This window comes from Microtus pennsylvanicus, chromosome 13, assembly GCF_037038515.1.
Source record: "Microtus pennsylvanicus isolate mMicPen1 chromosome 13, mMicPen1.hap1, whole genome shotgun sequence".
NCBI lineage: Eukaryota > Metazoa > Chordata > Mammalia > Rodentia > Cricetidae > Microtus > Microtus pennsylvanicus.
The window spans coordinates 60,851,267-60,869,067 of NC_134591.1; the positions used below are offsets into that span (position 1 = coordinate 60,851,267).

At 54.3% G+C, this 17,801-nt stretch overlaps 2 protein-coding genes across 3 annotated transcripts; one reads left to right on the forward strand and one right to left on the reverse strand.

The window, feature by feature from the left end:
• The first annotated feature begins 1,119 nt into the window (after nt 1-1,119).
• Tmem54 (transmembrane protein 54) lies at nt 1,120-7,312 on the forward strand. The gene is made up of 6 exons (XM_075945653.1): nt 1,120-1,272; nt 3,781-3,974; nt 6,091-6,150; nt 6,237-6,425; nt 6,520-6,654; nt 7,033-7,312. The coding sequence occupies exons 1-6, from the start codon at nt 1,257-1,259 to the stop codon at nt 7,105-7,107; spliced, it is 669 nt and encodes a 222-aa protein (XP_075801768.1). The 5' UTR covers nt 1,120-1,256; the 3' UTR covers nt 7,108-7,312.
• On the reverse strand, nt 7,306-17,139 carry Hpca (hippocalcin). 2 transcript variants are annotated; one of them, XM_075945654.1, is made up of 4 exons: nt 16,817-17,139; nt 13,760-14,158; nt 8,381-8,486; nt 7,306-8,266 (listed from the first exon to the last, which is right to left on the reverse strand). In XM_075945654.1, exons 2-4 carry the CDS (start codon nt 14,135-14,137, stop codon nt 8,169-8,171), a joined length of 582 nt encoding a protein of 193 aa, XP_075801769.1. In that variant the 5' UTR covers nt 14,138-14,158; nt 16,817-17,139; the 3' UTR covers nt 7,306-8,168. The 2 variants fall into 2 exon arrangements, with proteins under 2 accessions (XP_075801769.1, XP_075801770.1); XM_075945655.1 differs by lacking the exon at nt 16,817-17,139 and adding an exon at nt 16,446-16,544.
• Between the last annotated feature and the right edge of the window lie 662 nt (nt 17,140-17,801).

Consider the following 17,801-nt stretch of genomic DNA (forward strand, 5'->3'; position numbering starts at 1 on the left):
GTGTGCCGCAGGGATACTGGGATGCAGCAAGGGCCAGCTATACCTATCCTGGCACTTGATGGAACCCAAAGCTCAATGACAGCTTTGGGCACAATGACAGCTAAAATCAGCAAAGTGCCTACTATGTGTCCCCTTGTTTCTACACTTAATCAGCAATAGACATTCATTTTTTTAGATTTATTTGTATTAGTTTATGAGTGTTTCGCCTGCATGTGCATCTGTGCACCTCACGCGTGTCTGCTGCCTGAGGGTGGTAAACTTTCATGTGGGTGCTCGGAATCAAACCTGGGCCCTTTGCAACAAATGCTCTTAACCACTGAGCCATCTCTCCAGCTGCCACAGTAGGTTTCTCTGAGTTCAAGGCCAGCCTGGTCTACAGGGTGAGTTCCAGAACAGTCAGGGCTACATAATGAGACCATGTCTTAAGTGTGTGTGGGGGGGGGTGCGCGCGTGTGCTACAGTTTGTTAGTGCCTTCCGGTGCTCCAGTGGAGGTCAGAGGACAACTTTCAGGGATCGGGTCTCTCCTCCCATCACGTGGCTCCTAGGAATGGAACTCAGGTCTTTAGGAGAGTAGCAAAGGACTTTACTGGCTGGATCATCTCATTGGTCAGCAAATTATTATTATTGGTTTTCCAAGGAGAAAGAAGGACACCCCCCCAACACACACACACACACACACACACACACACACACACACCAAGACAGAAAAAAGTCCCTTGCTCAACATGGAAGACCAGATTTAGACCCGGGGCTCTCTTTGTCAGCGATTGAGCTGAAGTAGATTAAAAGACCCTGGTCTTCCCAACCGCGCGCGTTCATCACCCATGGCTGCCCCTGCTCACTCTCAAGCTTTCATCCTCAAGATTTTTTTCGCCCAGGTGACCCCCGGGTCGTGGTGATCTCTACAGGCACACTTACATCACCACCCCCAAGCACGGGCAATGGCGACCCCTTGGAGCCTCGATTTCCACCGGTGGAATGGGCGTGCGAAGGAAAACGAGGGCGACTTGGCGCCCGGCACCTGGCTCCGCGGCAGGGGCGGGGCTGTGACTCAGCCGCACAGCCCCGGGGTCGCCCAGCCGGTCAGACCGGCCTCGGCAGCGCGCACGGGGCGCCGGACTGGGCGGCCCAAGGGGTGCAGGGAAAGGAGGCCGCCGGGCGCCTGCTCGGGCGGGAAGAGGAGCGGAGGCCACGGGTGAGCAGGATGAGAGAGAGACCCCGCTGAGGCCGGCTGGGGTCACTGGCTGGGAGCGACATGTGTCTGCGCATCGGTGAGCGAGGGCTCACGGGAGGCCCATTTCTGGGGGGACCCAACCCGAAGCCAAGTCGCCTGCTGCATCACGTCCTGACCTGCAGCAGGTCACTTTACTCTCAGCCTCAGTTTCCCCCAGAAGTAAGATGGCGGTGGGGTGACAAGGTTTTATTTTTCTTTTTTCGGCCTGGGCTAGGCAAGTGCTCTACCTTGGACACCAGCCCCAAAGTTTCGAGACAGCGAAGTCACCCAGGGACTAGCCTGGAAGTCAGTACTTGGCTCGCTCTCACTTTGAACTCTGGATCCTCCTGCCTCAACCTAAGTAGCTGAGACTCCAGATTTGTGCCACTGAGGCCCAGCTCTTGAGTAGGTCCCGTTTTGATGTGGCCGGTGGCATCTCCACCTCTTGGCTCTATATCCCTTCCTAAGAGGCAAAACTAGGCTCCAGGACCCGCAGATGGGAGAAGGATGCTGGAGGTGCAGAGATAGGGATCCGGGGTCCACGGCTTTGGGTCCTTAGCCTTACCGAGGTCCCGTTTCTGTATCCTCCTCTCACCCAGCCAGGTTGGAGGGAAAGACCAGTCAACCCGGGTCACCAACGGCGAAGACTCCCCACTCCCCCATTCCCTGGGCAAACCCTCTGTTTGGGGTCTAAGTTCGCACTCTTCAGCATACACAGCCTGTTTCTTCTCTGTAAAACAGGGACAGATGTACCCGCTCTTGACCAGGATGAAGTTGGCTCCTGATAATGAAGGCTTAGCAAACTGTGCCAACCATATTGCCCAATGCTCCCAGCATGGGAACTGAGAAAAAAGTCTACAACTGCCCTAGGGTTTTCTGACCAGCGCCGGGGCACAACCCTGGCCTCCTGTTTGACCAGAGGCTTGGTCCAGAGATGTTGCTGTTTTTGAGTCCAACCAAAGCCCAGGAGTATCTGGGTCGCTCCTGACTGATGGGTGGGTGGATGGGATGGTAGGATGGGGTGGGACCCATCAGGTCCCTGAAACAGGGCTGCAATTCCTCTTCCTGTTTGGCCAGCTGTTGGGTGTTCATCTTCACAAGGCCGTTCCAGTTCCTCATGCTTTTCCCGCCCATGGTCTGTCCTGTGCTACTATTGCCATTCCCAGAGCCTGCAAGCTCAGGGGAGAGCTCAGGGACCAGACAGGCCAGCCCCCCCAACTCTAGATTTATGCATGGAGAATCCAGGGCCCAGAGTGGAGGAGGGCCTGGTACCAGGTCCACAGTGAATCTGTGACAGTCTAAACAGGCTCCTCATTGCCCCGTGTGAGTGTATATGCGCACTACTGAGTTTAATTAGGGTTGCTAACAGGAGTATGAGGGGGCTTTTTACCGGAACATAGCCAACTTACCAGTGGCTACACCAAAGAAGAAAAGAGAGAGAGAGAGAGAGAGAGAGAGAGAGAGAGAGAGAGAGAGAGAGAGAGAGAGAGTCTCACTCTGTAACCTATGCTAGCCCTGAACTGGCAGCAATCCTCCTGCCTCGGTCTCCTGACTATGGGGATTATGAGCCGCCACTCCCAGCCCCCTGCAATCAATTGCCCTAAGAACATCCACCTTAAAGATTCTTCCCGCCCTACCTCCCATTTCTTGCTTTCACTCAGCAGCTGAGCTCACATATAGACAGGGAACCGGGCCAGACCTCTCTTCCACATGTGGGGAAACTGAGGTTTAGCAGGGATCTCAAAGTCAGAGCCATTGGGAGCAGCTAAAGGAGGAAGGACCCTGCTTAGTTGGGAGGGTCGCCCACACTCCAGGTTCATGGAGCTGGCTAACCTGAGAGGACCTGAGGGTCCAGATGGCCATGTCCCTGAGGCAGGGTTAACAGCCAGCAACGGCGGATGTTACTGTAGAGAGCCACTCAGAGCGGAAGGAGGGGGCTTCCTGCTCTTTGGATGTGACATGACTTGCCCACTCAGAACCTGTATTTGCTGCTGGTTCTCCCTTCTGGTCCCAGACTCAATTTAGCACCCCCTGCACTAAGAGTCCCCAGGGACCCTGTCCACACCGCGAGACAAGTACTCTTTTCCTCTCTAGGAGAGAAGTGGAGACTGGCCGCTCTCACCAGTTCTGTCTAGCAGCTGTGTGTTGAGCACCGTGTGTGCCAGGCCCCATCTCCTGGACTGACGACTGCAGGGCCTGACTCCTGCCCGGTACACTGTGGGCTCCTGGAGGCCTGGACAGTACCTGTGGAGCTTATAGGTGCCCTAGTGCCTGGCACGAAGTAGGCAGGCACTCAGGAAAGACACTCTATGTATGGGACAGATGAATGAATGAATGAATGAATGAATGAATGAATGAATGAATGAAGTGAATGAATGACTCAGTGGGAGGATCAAGCTGGATCCCTGCAAGTCATAATTCAGTAGCTAACAAGGACAGCTTTGTGTGACAGCTGTATGTTTTCCCAACCTTAGAGCCCAGGGACGTCCAAGAGACGAAGAAGGGAAGCTGAGATGACCCAAAGCCTGGGTCTTCTCCTCTGTGAGCCTGACGTGTGTCCCCACAGGTGGCCTGAATGTGGGTGAGTTCCGGAAGGTGCTGATGAAGACAGGCCTGGTGCTGGTCGTGCTGGGTCACGTGAGCTTCATAGCAGCCGCCGTGCTCCATGGCACCATGCTGCGCTTCGTGGCTGCCGCCAGTGACGCTGTGGTTCTACAGTACTGCGTGGTGGACATCCTCTCTGTCACCTCTGCCATCCTGGTACGGCCTGACTGGGAGGTCAGCAGAAGGGAGGGACCAGGTCTCAGCCAGAGTCCCCAGCACTAACCCTAGTAGCCACCTACCAACTGTGCAGGCCCTCAAACACTCTCTGCCTCAATTTTGTCGCCTGTAAAATGGGGGTGGTGGGAGTGTACCCAGACTGCAGAGGTCCCTAGTGGGTGTCTGAGGTCATCCACAGAAGGTGTTTAAATGAAGGCCTGGCACACGGCTAGTGTGAACTGCTGTGACAAATTCACGGTGTGGCAGCAGGGAGGGAAGGAAGATCAGCTTAGCTGGGGACCGTCCAGAAGGGTTTCAGGGAAGTGGAAACCTCTGAGCTGGGTATTAGTGGATGAGTAGGTGTTCCCAATGGACTGTAATTATCAACCCAGGTATGTGGCATGCTGGGGCTAGCAGGCAGAGAAGCGTGCCAGGGTGGCATTCTGTGTTCAGCCTGTGGCAGGTGCCAATGTGTGGAGCTGGGAACGGCTGAGATCTGCTTTAAGACACGGAGCCAATCAGACGGGCGTGAGTTTAGTGCTAGAATGGATTCACGTGAACAACTTAATATCCAGCAGCCGTGCGAGACCCTGGCACCTGCCCGTTTGATGAACGACTAAAGGAAGGAGCCTAGTAGACTTAGGTTTATAAAGCTCTCTTCTGGGTGACAGCTAAGGCAACTGCAGACTTAGAGGGTAATCTGCTCAACTTCCAGAGATTGCTGACTCCTGGCTAAGGGACTTCTCTCTGTGTGTGCTGGTCACTGCCTACAAAATGAAGCTCAGACAGCCTGCGGGCCTCTGGGTGTGGTGAACCAGGCTCTGACCTGTAGACACCCCAACAGCAGTGTTGGACTATGTCCCAGTCGATACCTGTCTTGCTCAGCAACCATCTGAAGACAACACGGACGGTGGCCAGCCCAGGGCCAGGGGGCTCGGAGCTGGATCACTTCCCTTTGCTTTCCTTCCCCGGTGACTCCTCACCACTCTCAGCTGCCCACGCCTGGGGGAGGCTCACCCCACTTCCTGCTGATGGGATGCCTTCCTGTGAGGTCATCCTGCAGAGAGGGACTGAGCCCAGAGGAGTCACTTTGTTGTGACTGCTATACACATCCACTACAGAGGGTGAACCTAAGAAGCTGGAGAGGCTAAATGATGCTAGTGATCTGGGGGGGCAGCCTCTGGGCTAAACAGGACGTGGGAGGCCCTGTCTCTGGGGGTCGAGGGGCATGAGAATGTAGGAAGTATGTTCTTGGAGGGGATGCTCCATGGGTAGCAGCCAACAGCAGTGATTGGGTGCCCCTATCCAGTGGGATGAGAGAAGACAGTGGCCCAGGGCAGATAGAGAGGGACAGAAATTAGGTCATTAAGAGCCTGGGGTAGCCTCGGATCCTCCGAAGGGTTTCTCTGTCTTTTGTGGTACCAGGGACTGAACCCAGAAGTCACACATGCTGAGCAAGCATTCTGTTCCCGGGCTCCATCCTCGGCCCCCTCTTGGAGATTCTGAATTCTGTTCACAACATGTATTGCCTGTCTAGGATGGCCTTCACACTAAGATGGTGACCCTGGGGCTGGCCACCTCCCGTGCTTCCTCATAAGGAGCTGACCACTCAGTCCACACTAGATAGCCCTGGCCAAACTGGAACTCTTCATGTGCATTAGGCTGGCTTTAAACGTGCCACAGTGTCCATCTGCCTCAGCGCTGGGAATACAGGCGTATGTCACTATGCCTAATTCCTGTTTTCATCTCATTTTGACTTTAGTTCCTCGACAGTGGGATGTGTTTCTTCTACAGTCTTTCCCATCCCAAGGAGAAATGTCCTGTGTATCCCATGGCCTACCCCCTGGCATGTGCCTGCAAACAGAATACAGAGGACCCTGTTGGAGAGTCATGGCTTTAGGCAGTGGGGAGCCCTGGAAGGTTTGTAGGCAGTGAGGGATAAGCAGAAGGCACAGCCCCTTTGAAGCAAGGCTGAAGCGAGCCCAGGGTGGGAGTGGCGAAGGCAGGAATAGGAAGATGGTGGTGGGACCTTTATCCAAGCGGGCATCTGACCCCACAAGCTCTCCTCCAGCCCCGGGCGTCGGCGTTGCAGCTGATCCGTACTTCCCCCCCGCAGGTCATCATTGCCGGAATTGCAGCTGTCGTCCTGTCTCGCTACCTCCCCAGCACCCCCTTGGTATGTGGCACCTCCTCCGATGGGACCGTGGGTTGGGTCAGCAGCCCCCTTGTGGCCAAGCACTGACCAGTACTCTCCATACCTAGCGCTGGACTGTGTTTAGCTTGAATGTGGCCTGTGCTGTCCTTTCTCTGACCTGCGCCCTTGGGCTCCTGGCCTCCATCGCAGTGACTTTTGCCACCCAGGGCCGAGCGCTACTGGCAGCCTGTACTTTTGAGAGCCCTGAACTCCCAACGCTGGCGCCTGACTGTCCTTTTGACCCTACTCGAATTTACGTGAGTGCCTCAGCCTTGGGAGGGGCTGGGAAGGGCTCTTGGGATCCCTGCACCCCTGTCCCTAAGAAGATGCTTGTGCCCCTGTCCCCTGCAGAGTTCTAGTCTGTGCCTCTGGGCCATCTCTCTCATGCTCTGTGTGGCGGAGAGTGTGTCTGCCCTGCGCTGCGCCCAGCTAGTGCATCGGCTGCTGGAACTGAGACCCTGGTGGGGGAAAAACTGCCACCACACGGTGAGTCCCTTCCATAGTCTTGGGAAGTCCCTGCTGGAATCCCTGGCTGGTCAGCCCCACCCACCTCTGAAGAGGGCCTCAGATAACTGGGGCAAAAGTTTGCTCACAGCCACCAAAGGGCTCCAAAGTCCAGGGAAGCCAGATCTGCCAGCTAAGTCAGATAGCTATATCTGACCCTCCCAATCTTGAGGGGAAGCACAAGTTTGGGTGTTCAAACAGGAGACACTTGGGAGTCTGGCCTGTCTTGAGTGTGTGAAAGTGATGTCCTCTCCCATGCCCCAGAAGCCTCTAGTCCTCCCTGCCTACAGTTTGGGGATGTCCTGGAGATAGAGACCCCAGTCCAGACCCAGTAAAACAAACAGGTTTTTGTGTCTGCAGATGCAAACGAGCCCAGAGCCCCTGGATGGCCATGACCTACTGAGCTGCGCTAGCTCTGTGCAGCTGACCATCTGACACCTCAGTGGGACCATGACGACTGAGGCACATGATCAAGTCTGGACATATGACCAAGCCTGCACTGACCAGTGCCCAGGGAGCCATGGAAGAAGCCTAGATGAATCCAGGATTCCCAGAGCAGGCCCAAGAGGGCTCAATGGACCCCTGGGGACCTGGGAGAGGGCTTTGAGTGCCCTCCCTGGCTGCCCGGCACTCTGCACTGAAACAAGACTTTATTTGGAAGTTATTAAAAAGAACAGAGATGCTTCATGTGCTGCATGCAGAGGGAGATGGGGGCTTTGCCAGGGGCCTGCACGTCTTTCCTACACAGAATGCTGTAGAGGGACTCTGCCTACGTGCGTGTGTGTGCGTGTGCGTGTGTGTGTGCGCGTGTGCGTGCGTGCGTGTGTGTGTGTGTGTGTGTGTGTGTGTGTGAGGGGGCGCTGTGGGAGTGAAAGAGGGTGAGATACAGAATACAGAGTGCTTGAATCTGTGATCATCCGAATGCTAAGAGGCAGGCTGGGTTTGGGGACCCCCAGTTGGAACCCTGGGAGATCTTTTTTTACCATGGTCTCTAGCCAGCAAGAGCTGGGACAGGAAGTGTTCTGCAGGGAATTACATCACGGAGTTTCCTCAAAGCCCCACAGCCCAAGAATCTGCTATGTCTCCCCCACCAAACCAAAAGACTTCATCTGGGCACCTCTCCACCTCCCTCCAGAGGCTGAGGGTCACTCAAAGGGACCGTCCCCCAACCCCCGCATTGTAGAAGGGCCTCAGATCTGTGGGTTGGTGGAAGGTAATCCAACCATCTGAATAAAGAATACGGAACTACGGAACAGGGACAGAAAAAAAAACAAGTCATCTCGGTCCCACTAAGGGAGATTCTGCCTCATGGGCCGTGGGTCCTAATGGCTGTCTTGCTTAGCCCCTTCCTTGCAGGGTTCGCTTCTCCAGAGGCCTCCCACAGTGCAGACCCCAGAAGGGGGTCCCCAGTCTGGCCCCCAGCCTGGACAGACACGAGGGAGAGGAAGCAGAGGGCCGGTGAAGGCAGGGAGGCGGCGAGCTGGTTCCTCCCCAGCTCAGAACTGGGAGGCGCTGCTGGGGTCGCACTGCAGCAGGCGCACGATCGACGGGTCGCTCTTGGCCCCACGGATGAATTCCTCCAGAGACAGCTTGCCTGCGGGGCCAAGGGAGAGCTGTCAGTGAAGAGAAGGCGGCCACAAAGCCAGGCAGGTGGTGGCAGGCGGTGCGGGAGAGGGAAGAAGGGAGGCCGCCCACCCCCGACACTCACCGTCATTGTTTGTGTCCATTTGGCGGAAGATTTTCTCAGTCCTCTTTTCCGGGGTCGATTCGTCCTCAGGCATCTTCATCACAGACGAAACCATCTTGTAAATGGCCTGTGGGGTTGGGTTCAGGAGTGAGAAGAGACCACTGAAGGCCCCATCCGATTTCATTCTCTATAGACATCGCAAGGTCATGCTCCTCTGGCCATGGAGGATGGAAGGAAAATCAGGAAAAGGCTTTCTAGAAGCGGGTGATAACTTAAGAGTGCCCTGGACCAGGTAGGTCCTTTGGAGAGCCAGGTGGGAATTGCTGACAGAGATAACAAACAAAGGCACTTCAAACTGCAAGCCCCAGGTGGATACCAAGAATCTGGGGTGCACAGAGTCAAGAGAGATGTTGGAGGACATCGAAGTCCAGATAGCAAAGGGCGTAGAACAGCATGCAGGGTGCTTGTTGCGGGTAAGGGCTGAGTTAGCACTCTCATTCAGTGACCAACAGGGGGCGCTGAGGGAGATGACATTAGACTGCGCTGCGGTCTGTGGCCGGCAGGGGGCGCAGAACGCCAAGGCAAGCTGGGACCCAGAAGGGGCGGGAACATTATGCAAACGAATGCAAATAAGCACCTGCCACGGGGTCAGGGACAGCCTGAGCTCTGCTGGGCTGAGGGCGGCAGCTGCCACGTGTAGGTGCTCCAGAGGCACCAAAAAGGAGAGTTTTTTTCAGCTAAATGTACAGATCATGTAGTGCTCGACCTGTGTCATGGGCTGTTTCTGCTCCCTGGAGCTCAGAGACCGGACTAGCCACGTCAAATCTTCAATTCCTCCAAGAAAGCTTCCCTTCTTCCCCACGCCGCCGTAACCCTCCCCAGCCCCTTCGTGTCCAGCTTTGTCTCTGAACTACTCTTTTCTAGTCTCTCCTTCAAGTTTGTCCCACACACTGCCTCTCAACGCTCTTTCCAAATACTAATCTCCACTACCATGTCCCCAAACCAGCAGGCCGCCCCCTCGCTTCCAGCACACACAGACCTCCCTCTAGGCCCACGGTGCACTGGTTTCTTAAGGATGCTGCCTCCCACTCTTCCCCGGGGTTCAGTTTACAATGCTTTCCAAGCAAGATCATCCGAGATCCCGCAGGGGTCAGGGCACAACGGCTGCACAGACCCCCTGGGCTTTTCCTTTGAGGACGTGTCTCAGGAAGTAACTAATTCCTTAGCAGACTGTGCCACCGTCCAGATAAGAACAGCGACTCTAGCTACTTCTAAGATTCCCAAATTCCGGTACAGTGCCTTGGCACATGGCAGGGAACTCCCTTTTTAAAGGCCATTGTCACCTCCCACCATGCTCTGTACCAAGTCCAAACCATTTGTTTTTGGCATTCAAGACACTTCACAAGCTGTCCAATGCTGGCCTCGCCACCACCAAGCCCCGCTGGAGGGGTAATTGTGCCGCAACGGAGCCTTTCAGATTCCCCAGCATTTACAGGCGCTGGCTGAAATGAGCTACCCTTTATCATGCGAGCATTATGCGCCAGGTCCTATGTGCAGGAATTTTGTTTTGGTTTTCTTTCTTGTTCTGATTTTAGTTGGTTGGTTGGGTTGGTTTGGTTTTTGAGGCAGGATTTCTCTGTATAGTCAGAACTCACTCTGTAGACCAGGCTGGCCTCTAACTCAGGGACACCCTACCTCTGCATCCTGAGTGCTGGGACCAAATATGTATGCCTCAGTACGTGGCATACATGATTTCCAAACTGTACATCAACTCAGAAAATCTGGTATCAAATCTCCCTTTTCCTGGATAAGAAACCAAGGTTTGGGAAGGGAATTAATGGAAGGCACCAACCAGATCAGGGCTTACTCCCCTTAGCTGCTGGACAGATGCTTGGGCAGTTTGGAGTGCCGGACCACAGGAGCTCTGGAGTGACATCCTGGTGCATTCTGCACCTTTGTGTACCCTTGGATAAGAATTTAGCATCTGTGAGCCTCAGTTTCCATCTGTAAAATGGAGCACTGTGTCCATCGCGTCGGGATTGTTTAACACAGTGGGTTCCCAACCTTCCTAATGCTGTGACCCTTTAACACAGTTCCGCATGTCGTGGTGATCCCCAACCTTAACAGCATTTTGTTGCTACTTCATAACTGTAATTTTACTGCTGTTATGAATTGAAATGTAAATCGTTGTGTTTCCTGATGGTCTTGGGTGACGCCTATGAAAGGCTCACTCAACCCGCCCCAAGGGGTCCCGACCCACAGGCTGAGAACCACTGCTCTAGAGGAATAAATGGAATAAAAGAACAAAGCAGTGTTTGGCTGGAGCGAGCGATCACTGAACAGCAGCATATATGGTCATTATTCATCCACTGTGTCTTCTGCTGTTTTCGTCCCCTGGTCTTCCAGATGTTATATCCATCCCTCTCACTGACCTCATCAGTGTGGCCTGTGCCTTCATCTTTCCTATCAGAGTGAGCCCTGAGAAGCACACTGCCTCTGTCCTCCCTCTGTGCCACCAGCCAGTGTAGGGCTGGGATGGGAGGTGGACTGAGCAGCGACTTAGAGAGTGGCCCTTCTCCTTGTGACAATCCTTCTAATTAATTAATTAGATTAGATTAATTAGATTAAGTCTGGATTGCTCGCTCCGGGTTTCACTGGAGCCTACTTGTCATTAATCAGGCCCTGGGGTGCACAGTACTCTGTCTGCACCAGCTGTCTGGAGCCTCTGAACTGGCATAGTGGATGACGTCGGGGTCTAGAGGGCAAAAGCTGGAAGAAGAAAAAGAAGAAGAAGAAGAAGAAGAAGAAGAAGAAGAAGAAGAAGAAGAAGAAGAAGAAGAAGAAGAAGAAGGTGCAAGGGTCCTTGAGCAATGGGCTAATTCATCCAAACCGAGATTTACCAGTGTTCAAGTGGGAAAACATGAGCTTCTCTCTGAATTCGTGGGCATCCAGCAGATCCCTAAGTAATCCTCCACCACGACCTTGACCCTTCCAGCAGGGACCTCCAGAGTTCCCCATCATCCTGCCTCCAAATAGGAGTTTGTGGTTTGCAGGTTTGCTGGTTGCTGGGACAAATGCTGAGGCAACAAGCTACCGGTATAGGGAACACGTCGCTTCCCAAGGCAGCCAGGGCCGCTCAAGCTAGCGGAGAGCCATGGGCTAGATGAGCTGGAGCAGATATCAGAAAGGGGCCTCGTGCAAAGCTGCGTGGCAGCACCTCTCAAGACACGGCTTGGGGATGCTGCCAGGGACATCTTAGCCAGTGCAGAAGATGTGTGGAGAGAGAATGACTGACAGCCACTAACATTTGCTGAGTACCAAGGATCTACAAAGCCCTAGATGGAGCTACCATTCCCCTTGATCTCTTTTGAAAGTAGGGGCTTGATACCCTCACATACATCATCACACATTGCTGGCAAAAAAAAAATGCTGTAAAGGTTCAGAGGAACAGTGGGCATGAGCCACAGGTAGATGACTTTCTGCTATGGCTCGACAGGTAAAAGTGCTGTTGTCAAACCCGACAGCCTGAGGTCGACCCCTGTGATCTACATGGTGGAAGGAGAGGATTGATTCCCAAAAGTTTTCCTCTGACCTCCTCACGTGTGCTACGGCATGAGCATGCTACACACACACACACACACACACACACACACACACACACAAATAAATAAATAAATAAATAAATAAAAATGTTTAGAGGACAGCCAGGGCTACACAGAGAGAGACCCTGTCTAAAAACAAATGTTTAAATTAAACAAGGACAGCGTGGATAAAATAGAACCGTAGCACTCTCCACCTTCAATGCTGAGCGGCAGTGATTGGTTTTTTGAAATAAGTCTAATGTGTTCCATACTTAAATTTGTACCAAGAAAAGGCATGCATGACAAGTCTCTAAATCGCATCCTGCAATCAGCATCACTGTCCCTGCTCCAGTTTTATAGATGAGCAACCTGAGAGCTAAAGTCTGTCCAGAATTGAAAGCCATGTCTCCTTACGAAAGGTATCCTGGAGTGACGGGTCAGCCTGGGCTCAGGCGACCAGCCTGGGCTCAGGCCCACTCTGGACATCAAGCAAGTCACTCTGCCTGCCTGAGACTCGTGGGGCTGCTCTAAGGATGCACTCAGCTCAGGGTCTGTCAATTAGCTAGGAGATGCCTGGGTATCCAGATGGCACGTGAACATTACAGCCAGGTGGCCTACTCACAGACTGTGAGGTCTCCTACAAGTGCCTTCTTCCAAAGCATGTTTCCTCCTCAGTAATGAGAATCATAAAACAGTACTTGTGGGCTGAGGATGAGGCTCGGTGCTAGAACACTCCCTACCAGGCACAAGAACTGCGTTTGATCTGAGCACTGCAAATGGATGGATGGATGGATGGATGGATGGATGGATGGATGGATGGATGGGCAATACTGGGAATGGAGACACACACCTGTAACCAACAGTTCAGGGGCTAAGGTGGGAGGATCATGAGTTCAAATTCAGTCTGAGCTACATAGAGAGACCTGTCTCCAACCAAACCAAACCAAATATAACTGGTCTAAATCAGAAATAGCAATATGGGAAAGACAAAGCAAGATGGGGAGCTATTCCAAATTAAATCAGAATAACCAAGATAGTCATGGTGGCATACCCTTAATCCCAGAAGTTGGGATGCAGAGGCAGGCAAATCTCTGTGAGCCGGAGACCATCCTGGGCTATACAGTGAGTCCCAGGCCAGCCAGAGCTACAGAGAGAGACCCTGACTCTAAATAAATATGACTAGCAAAATAGGACAACAAATTCAATGTAGGAACTCAGACCAGGACCAAAAGGGGAAAAAAAGCTACGGAGAACATTGTGAAGAGAGAGGACAATAGCGTACGATCTCTATATTAGAACAGCATTGTTTCCGTGTCAAATGCCTTGACTTGGATAATCATGCTATGGGTTATGTAAGAGAATGTCTTATTCCTAGGAAAGGCATCCTGGACTTGAGGGGTAAAGGATCAGGGCCGAGAGCAACCAGGAAGCAAGGCCCACAGGCAGAGATAAAGCAATGCCAGGAAACTCTAGCAGGTGAGTGGGGGGGGCGGGATACATGGGAACATCCTCAGCTTTTCTTTCCTTATTGTTGTGAGGTTGGTAGGTGAGGAGAGAGTTTCATATTGTTCAGGCTGGCCTCAAACTCATTTGGTAGCCAAGGCTGGCTTTGAACTCCTGACCCTCCTGCCTCTAACTCCATAATAGTTTCAGCTCTCAGCTTTTCTTTAAATGGAAAATAATTTCCTTCTAAAGGATTTTGTGAAGGGGATGTGAAGATGAGCCCCAGCCACTGCTGGAGGACTGACTAGGTGGGTTGAGAGGTTAAGAAGGGTGTTCGGGGCCCGCGGCTGAGCAGCCGGTGTGGATGGCGGCCCACCTGCACAATCTCCAGCATTTCCTCCCGGCTGATGTAGCCGTTGCCGTCCAGGTCGTACATGCTGAAGGCCCACATGAGCTTCTGCTCCAGGCGGCCACGCGAGGTCACGCTCAGCGCGATGATGAACTCCCGGAAGTCGATGGTGCCGTCGCTGTTGGTGTCAAAAGTGCGGAAGACGTGCTCGGCGAACTTGGAGGCGTCGCCATAAGGGAAGAAGTTGGCGTAGATCTTCTTGAACTCATCCACGTTGAGGATGCCAGTGGGGCAGTCCTTAAGGAAGCCCTTGTACCACTCCTGCAGCTCCAGCTCCGAGAACTCCGTGTTCTCACGCAGATCCTGCAGCATCTCTGGCCGCAGCTTGCTGTTCTGCTTGCCCATGGCAGACGAGCCAAGTCCCACCTGGGTACCCCCAAAGGAGGTGAAGGGGCAGAGAGCAATGGTTTTGTCTTTTTGGTCACTTGATATCACTCCAGAAGGACCCTCAGAAACAAGACACCCCAAACTCTCATTGACCCAGGAAGAGAGAGGTGGGCCCTAGATGGCACAGCCTGTACCCTGCTCTGTGGCATGCTTCTCTGGAGAGGAGACCCGGAAGAAGATTAAGGGGTTAGCTCACACTCACTGACACCCTTTCTGGCTGCCCCTGCTAATCCTGTTCACATTTTTGCCCTCCCAAGGGGAAATCTGGGGATTAAATCCACTTTCCACATGAGCAAGGACTCTCAGAAAATGAGGTGATCTGCTTCAGGTCACAAGGCCACTAGAGGATAGAGCTGACCCCCAGAGTTTCCTAGAAGGGTTCAACTTCTGAGTCCTCTTTGGTACCTGCTGCCCTCTCATGGCTTCCCAGATACCTGCTGAGCCCCGCACAGGCCCTGCAGCACAGACACTGCCAGCTTCTCCTCCTGAAGAAGTGCTCAACCAGAGGCCTGAATCTGGACCCCAGAGCCAGATCACCTGAGTTCGAATCCCACCTCTCCCTCTTACCAGCTGCGTGCCTTAGGCGATTTCTTTCAACTCTCTGTCTCAACTGCAAAGTGGGCTTAGTGATAGTACTTACTTCATGGGGTTATTGAAGGGATTAAATTAGTTAATACTTGGGAGCACTTAGAACCACGGCTGAGTAGTGCTACATACATGTTAAGTAAGCCAAAATGATTTACATATACCCAGATGCCACCAAACTTGGCGTGATATGCAAGTGCACGTCCCCAGCACACATAGTACCACACGGATCACTAAATGCCCTCGTGAGGTTCTATGCCCCTCACCTACCATCCTACGCCACACATGGATCACCATACCACCACACACAACAATCCTGCTGCCCCACAACTCACACGCACTGACACATGGCACCATGCACGACTTCCATCCACTGCGCATCAAGACACGCCAGCCCACGACCCCACATGTCTCACACATGCCATCACACGCCAACTCGCATGCTGACACCTCTCACATGGCCAGCTGCACGTGGGACCTTCAGGTACCCGTCTCATTATCTTTCTATACCTGGGGTGCTGCCAGGTCCCAGGAGAGGGAGCTACAACCCTTCCCAGACCTGCTGAGGACTCTTTTTCTCGGGGAGCCCTACCCAGCCCACCCAAACCTCTCTCAACACTCATCTTTTACCTGGTTTCAAAAGGTCCCCTCAGGGCAGGGATTACAGTGTGAGGCTGAGGACAATCAGTGGAGGGGGAGTAGCCAGGCAGTCCTAGGCACAGATGTAGGGGCGTGTGCAATTTGCTCCTGAGGTTGGAGATACCAGTAACACAGGGTGAAGAGGGTTCCTTGTGCATGGAGGTACATGAAGCTCCGTGCACATGAGTATGGGTGCATGTTGAATGCGTTTGTTCACACATGATGTGGGTCCTGGGTTCTGCACCGCAGCTGTCTCCCTGTGCGTTTCTATGTATGTCTGTATGTGAATTCTATATGCGTGTTGAGCGATCATGCACCTGTCACAAAGAGAAGAATGTATCCGGGATCGTGAGGGGACCTGTGTCTGTCCTCAGCAGTGTGTCATGCATGTTCCTGTAAGTTGGTGCCCCCCCCCTTCCCAGATCAGCCTCTTCTGCCCCAGGCTGAGGAGCCATAGAACAAGTGTGTGGGAAGGGACTGAAGAAATGCGCAGGGCTGAGCAGGGGAGCATATCCCTTACTCCCCTCCTCAAGGTCCAAGGAATTGGGTCAGCGGGGCGGGAGCAGAGCGATGCTCCGGGCAAGAGCGCTCCTCCAGGTGCCCCTTCCTCCTGGCCACCCTCTGCATTGCCTCTCCAAGCTTGAAGAAGGCTCTGTTTTCTCTGCAAAGACCCCCGGTGCCCAAAATAGGAGGAACCTCACAGCTCGATCCTAGAAACCCGCCCTAGCATCCCCTCTAAGCCTCCCCCGGCTCCGGCCCTGAGCCCCCGCCTCCATCCTTCCCGCACTCGGCGCGAGGTCCCTCCTGGAGGGGGCGCCCGGGACAGACTGCGCGCGACTCCCGGGAGCCGGCCACTCGGCGGTCAGGACCCTGGAGAGCGCCTCGCGATCCCCAGGGGCAGCCCAGGGCTGGCAGCGCCACGGGTGGGACGAATCCCACGAGGGACGGGGAGGAGCGGGCTGGGGAGCCTTGGACGTGGGATTCTGACTCCGGGGCTGCCCTCCCCGCATCCCCGGCCCCGGCCGGAGCGGCCCCCACTCACCCAGCGACGCCGAGACACCGACTGCGCAGGGAAGGCGGCGCTGCTGCGGCGCGCGGCGGCAGAGGCGGCCGGAGGGGCGGGAGGGACTGCGAGGGAGACGCCCCGCAGCGTTGGCCCGGAGCCCCTCCCCTGGGGGGGTCCCCACCGGCAGTTAGGCTCCGCCCCCGCCCCCGCCCGGGAGAGGGAACGGGACGCCCCCACTTCCCGAGCCCCCTCTCTCGGAAGCACCCGGCTGTGGGAAGATTGGGACCCCCTAGTTCTGCAAGTCGACTCGGAGAGACCAAAGAAAGAAGCAGAACAGAGCCCAGGGACCGCTCTCCTAAACCGGGAACAATCCAGGGCAGTGCCACCCGCTTCCTCCCCACCCCTACCTGGGCACGGGGCCGCCTGTCGCTCCGAGGGCGGGATCCAATAGGCACCCTGGCTGCCCCCGCGCCTCAACTCCAGAGCCAGCTGATCTGGGGGCTCTTTGGAGAGGCGGGAGCGCCCATTCCCCAGTCTCGAGGTCTTCCAGGGGCCAGACACGCCCCCTGCCTACCTCCGCCTCGGAGAGCACGCCCCCTCTCCAGCCTACTACTCAGGATGTCATCCCTCACCCCTTCTAAGAATTAATCCCACCTCCATGGATGTACCTCGTTCTTCCCAGTACCCCTCCCTGCAAGGCACCGTCTCCTCCCCCAGCCTCTGCGGGTTCAGGCCTGTGACCTGAGAGCGCAGAAACACATCTCCACCTGCGATGGGGGGGCGCTGTTTCTGAGGTGGGTAGGCCTCTTGTCTACATTTGGGACAGCTGCTCTCTAGAGACCCCGACCCCGGCACAGCTCCTCCTGCCTGTATAGAGGGCTGCACCCTCCCTCCTCCAGCCCTGGTAACAATCCCTACAGCTTAAATTCTGTCCTTTCTCCATCTCTAGGATATGGACCGTCTTGTGTTCTACATTGCCGAAGAGGAAACTGAGACTTGCAACGTTTAATTGCTTTTTCCAATGTCTAGCTGCCAGTGAGTGGCTTAAATTCAAGAGCTCTCATTCTTCCATTTCAAAAATACTTGTCAAACATTGCTTCTGCACTCTGCACTGTTCCAGACGTTGGGCTGCAATCATGCAGAAGAAACGGTGATAGGACATACAGAGTCAGTTCTGTGGTGTGTTGGATAAGCAATTTGAAGAAAGCTTGGGACAGCGGCAGATCGAGAGCAATGGCTCTTCAGATTGCATTCCAGATGAGACCAGGAGTCTTAGCTGTGTGGGACAGAGCAGGTCTGACGTCCACACAGTGGCTCACTGGAGCGTTATGTCAAGAACAATGGAAGGATGAGCCTGGTTTCCAGACCTCCTTAAGGAGGTGGCATTGATGG